Genomic DNA, 5,530 nt, shown 5'->3' on the forward strand with positions numbered 1-5,530 from the left:
ATCCCAGAAAAATGAAAACTTGAGTTCGCACAAAATCTGTATAAAAATGTCCATATCCGCATTCATCTGTTAGAGCCCCAAATTGGAAACAGCCAAATGTCCTTCAGTGAGTGAATGGTTAAACAAACTGTGGTACATACATGCCGTGGAATACTATACAGCAATGAAGAAGAACGGATTACTAATGCATTGCAACAATCTGGAAGGATCTCCAGGGAACTCTGCTCAGTACAAAAAAGCCAATTTCCAAAGGTCAGACACTATTTGATCCCATTGATATGAGACTTTAGAAAAGATAAAATTTTAGAAATGGAGAACAGATAAGTGGTTGCCAGGAGTTAGGCACCGTGGGGGAGGGGATGGAGGGAGGTGGCCGGCATCAAAGGACAACACAAAGAGCCTCGGGCATTGGAATTCGTCTGTATCTTGACTGTAGTGGTAGATACACAGGCCTACCTATGTGACAAAAACGATTTAGAATTAAATATAGACACACGCAAATGAGTACAATGGGAGATCTGGATAAGATGGATACATTGTATCAATGGGAATATCCTGGTGGTGGTATTGTATTAGAGTGGTGCTACCACGGGGGCAAGTGAGTAAAGGGACACAGGGTCGCCTGTATTTCTTCTTACTACTGATGTGAATCTACATTATAGAAATACAAATTTCAATTGAAGATGGCTTTTATTGTTTTGTATTTTAAAACTCACCTTTTATTCAAAACTTGAAAATACAGAAGGATCGGAAAAATCATCATCCTGAAATATAGTCGGTCTAATGCATTTCTCTCCGGTGTTTGTTTTACATGTACATGAAAATAAAAAGTGAGAGACAGGGCTAAAACTCAGGGTGGTGACAAGGTGGAGGCCTAGCTGTCCCCCACCTTTTGTGACATCAGACTCAATGCTTGAGGGATGCCTGGTGACCACAGGACGGTGTGTGTGTGGGGGGGGGTGCCCACCTGTCTTTCAGTTGGGGGGTACCTTGCTCCACCAGGCAGCCTGACCGAAGGCCATGGTGATCCACCAGGTGGGCAGCAGGGGGCGAGGGGCAGCCAAGCTATCTGAACGGAGAAGGGGCTGTCACTGTGAGGACAGGAAGCAGGTGAGGCCAGAGCAGGTGCAGGTGCTTTCCTCCCACCTGGGCTCCCTTTGCCACCCCTGCCTCCCTGGAAGTTCCTCCAAGGCAGGAACAGGCCTTCAGCCTGACTCTCCCTGGAGCCTGACCTGGAGGAACACGGCAGGGGAGGCAGGGGCTCCTTCCTGAACCATGACTGTCACTCTTATGTCATCCCCAGCACTGCCAGCAGAGGTGTGGGGGGTCTGTGTAGTTTCCTGCTGTAGCACTAGTGCCTAGAATGGTGCTTAGTGCACAATAAGTAGTCAATGAATGAATGAATGAATGAATGAATGAATGAACTCAAATAAAGCGGGTCATACACCCAAATTGGAGAGCTCTTGGAGCATCTGTCTGAGGGCTGAAATTCAAACCTCACCTGGGATTTTCGTCAAAATAGACAACACTAACACCTACTGTGCACAGCCTGGTGCTTCCACCCCAGAGTCTCTTTCTTGACTTTTTACCACATTGCCGAGAGGCAGCTGTTATCGACCTCATTCACAGATGAGTAAACTGAGGCTCAAAAAGATGAAAAGCCCACACAGCCAGGACCTGTTGTGATTTGAAACCACGTCCATCTGGTTCCAGAACCCTTAGCAAGGTCACCCTGCACTCCACTGTCTCCCAGGTGGAGAAGTGAGACAGGGATGGAAAAGGAGGCTGGGGAAGTCAGCTGGGCCTCACATTCTGTGGGAGGGATGGGATTTTATTCCGAGTTTAAGAAGAAGCCATTGAAGGGTTTTAAGCAGAGCGATGGATGACTGATCTATATACGTTTTCAAAAGATCTGTTCACATGAGCCAACACCTCCTTTATATTGAACCTCACAGCAAGATGAGGGCCTGGACGGGCTCCCATCAGGCTGCAGCTTTTCCTAAAAAGTGTCCCATGAATACCAAACCCTAGGAATGCTCCTTTTAGAAAAATCATGAAAAAGAATTCTGTGATTTGGGGCACACTGATATCTCCGTCCCCTCTTGGAGATTTACACGGCTTGATCACAGAATGAAGGCTCTGAGAAGTCCTGCAGCAAAAGGAAATTCACTTAACTTTCTTTAGCACGGCATCGCCCAAATCGATTCAACCACAGAGTCCCACTCTTCCTTTTTGAAAGGTCTTGCAGTGTATTTCATAATCCATTTTGCACGTAAAGAAACTCAAGCTAGAGAGAAGAAATTATTTGGTTCAGGCCCCAAGACAGAGCAAGGAGAAATACTAAAACTTAAACTAGTACTGCTCCCCGCTTTGCCTCCACAGAGCACAAAATAGAAACCTAACAGCGAGCATGCTGGTGAAAAAAAAATCAACCTGTAAAGCACATTGCCAGAGGAGTGGTTAAAGAAATAAAAGAACATTCAGACCACAGAATACTGATCAGCCATTATAAAGAATTAGACGGCTCTATGTGTCTTACATGAAAAGATTCCCAGGGAACATTGCTATGAAACAGCACCCTGATCTTAAATGTGCGGTGCAATGAATTTCACATTGGGTGTACACACCCGGGCATTCACCACCCAGGTCAAGCTACAGAACATTCTGGTGCCCCAGATGGCTCCTTCAGGCCCCCTCCCAGGCAGTGCTCCACCCATAACCGTGATTCTGATTTCTATCATCATAGATGAGTTGTGTATGTTCTCGAATTTCATGGGAATGAAATCAAACAGTGTGCACCTTTGTGTCTGGCTTCTTTCACTCATCAGTGTGTCTGAAAGTCTCAGCCACATTGCAGCAATGTAATTTATTTTTGTTTTTGAAGTTAACAATAAGAATAGAGCTGCCAGTATATATAAAGAAAACTAGCTGGGGAGAGGCAAATTATGCCGATCTTTTATCTTCTTTGTTGTGGTAGCAGGTCCAAATCTTGGGTACATAAGAAATATATGATTTCAAGTCAAATTAAATCTGGCTCCGTCTACATCTGGTGAGTTTGGGGAAAACTCAATGTCAGTCAATATTGTATCTGCCTTAATCTTCTGCCCATTTTTGCCTGCCCCTGACACCGTCAGTGACTCAACTCAGACGGGCTGTGGACAGCAGGCGTGCCTGAATTCCCTGTGCCAAGGTCTGCCCAGGTACACCACGCGGCCACCAGGAGCCAGGCCCCTCCCAGGCTCAGAACCCCCTCTCTTCTCCCACCTCTCTAAAAGGCACTCACCTTTATCCCCTCCAGATCCTGACCTGGCTTCAAGCAGCCCTTCGGCTCCCTCCTGCATCAAAACCCCATGAGGCTGGGGGTGCAGTGTACAGCATGGCAACTGGAGTTAATACTTCCGTGTTGTGTATTTGGGAGTTGCTAAGAGAGTAGAAACAACCTAAAAGTCCATCGACAGGGGAAGTGATGGATAGTGCTATATTCATACAATATAGTATTACTCTTCAATAACACTGAACACAAAAACTGGAGACATCTCAGAAGCATTATGTTGAGCAAAAGTAGCTAATCACAAAAGAGTATATACTAGGTGGTTGGACGCACGTGAAGTTCCAGAACAGGCAAAACTGTTCCAGAGTGACAGAAAGCAGATTAGTGGCTCCCTCTGGCAGGGTTGGGGTCAGGAGGGAGCTGACTACAAAAGGGCGCGGGGAACTTTCTAGGATGATGGAAATGTTCTGTCTTCATTAGAGTGGTAGTCCATAGGTACAGACATTGTCGAAACTCATCAAACGGGACCATGGAAATGTGTGCATTTTATTTGTATAAAACATGCCATGATAAAATCGATTCCTTCTAAAGATGTAAAAGTGTGGCAAGAAATGAGAACAGAGGTGGGCCTTCATTCCCAGGAGGGCTAAAGAGGGAAAACACCAGTGAAATGTCAGTAAGTTGCCACGTTACCTACTCCTGTGGCATTTGGGGGTCTTGCAGTAAGCATATGTGACTTAGAGAACTAGACGAAAGTTAAGCTCTAAAACTCTTCTGGTCGCTGCCCCATGCCCACCTCTGTGAGGGACGGAAGCAGGATGCTCGTCTGCCCTCCAGCAATTCTCCTCCCCCCCTTCCTCCTCTTGCCCCCAGACGCTGTTGGTGTTGCTGGTCTTGGTGCTGTACGTGGGCACAGGGATATCCGGTGAGCATTCTGGGATCTGAGAAGAGGGAGTCAGGAGGGGTGCTCTGGAGAGGGCTGCATGCCAAGGGGGCCTCCGTAGCTTGCCTCAAGTGCTGCCCTTCATCCCACTGAGGTGACCAACCATGTTTATTTCACCACTGTTCACTGGCACTTATTAAAAGGTGTACCTGTGCCTGTTTCAGGAAGAAGTTGGGAGGTGTCAGAAAGGATCAGAGAATGTCACTACCCCCAGAAGCCTGTGGCTTCCCAGGTAAGATATTCAGGAAGATGCTGAGGGGATGTCAAGCTTGGCTGAGGAAAGCTGGGAAGGTCACTGGTGAGCTGGGTCTTGAAGGATAAGTAGGAGCTGGCCAGGTGGAGAAGGTGGGGAAAGGTATTCCAAGTAGAAGGGACAGCATGTGCGAAGGCCCAGGGAACTTTCTGAAACCAGTGGCAAAGGGGTTCTATGTGAAAAAGCTCAAAATGCAAATTTGGTGCCTGCCTTTCAGGGGTTTGAATATCAGACTAAGGATCCCTCAGAAGAGCCGATAAAGGTCATCAGGACCTGGTTGAAGGAGAACTTGCATGTTTTCTTGGAGAAGCTGGAGAAGGAGGTGCGTGAGATGGAGCAGCTGGTACAGGATCTGGAGGAATGGCTAGACATCCTTCTGGGAGAGGGGCACGCCGAGGAAACCTGCTCCACCTTCAAACATCACCTATGAGGGGCCGGGGCTTGGACTGGGAGAGGAGGCCGAAGGGAAAGGGGAAAGGCTTGCCAGGGGCTCCTCTAAGTAGGGCTAAGCTCTGACACTTGACGTTCAAGGCAGGCAAGAAAATAAAGAGCTGGGACACTAAGAATGCTGTTGGTGCCCCTGCTGGTTCATGAACACGCAAAGCATCCGGAGGACCCCAGGGTTCTGCTGAGATAGCCTCCCTTGTATCAGAACTCTGCCCTCGGGGATCAAACGGGCTTCAGAGCCAGCCATGGGCACAGGAGCCTTCCCTCCCACTTCCCTGAGATGTGCAAAATTCCTCAACATGTCAGACAAATTGTCTCACTAGTAAGAATCAGGAAAACAAACTTTGCCTCACAGGGTTACAGTGAGGATTGAACATGTAAATGTAGAGTGTGTCTGGAATATAGTAGGTACCTGACAGTGTATATATGTTTATATTCCATTCATATATTATATTTCATATACTTATATATTTTATATTACATACAAAATATATTTATAAATATTTTTATAAAATGTATATAAAAATTGGGGGATACATGAAAAAAGAGTAATTGAAACCTAGATCCTTGAGGAATGGAACCACCCCTGTGGATATTAGTAGAGCCTACAGCCAAG

General features: G+C 46.7%; 1 protein-coding gene across 1 annotated transcript; it reads left to right on the forward strand.

Moving 5' to 3' along the window:
• Nucleotides 1–1,020: 1,020 nt before the first annotated feature.
• SMIM23 (small integral membrane protein 23) lies at nt 1,021–4,897 on the forward strand. The gene is made up of 4 exons (XM_033095881.1): nt 1,021–1,110; nt 4,145–4,196; nt 4,379–4,446; nt 4,685–4,897. The coding sequence occupies exons 1-4, from the start codon at nt 1,021–1,023 to the stop codon at nt 4,895–4,897; spliced, it is 423 nt and encodes a 140-aa protein (XP_032951772.1).
• The last annotated feature ends 633 nt before the right edge of the window (nt 4,898–5,530 follow it).

This window comes from Rhinolophus ferrumequinum, chromosome 24 (genome assembly GCF_004115265.2).
Source record: "Rhinolophus ferrumequinum isolate MPI-CBG mRhiFer1 chromosome 24, mRhiFer1_v1.p, whole genome shotgun sequence".
NCBI lineage: Eukaryota > Metazoa > Chordata > Mammalia > Chiroptera > Rhinolophidae > Rhinolophus > Rhinolophus ferrumequinum.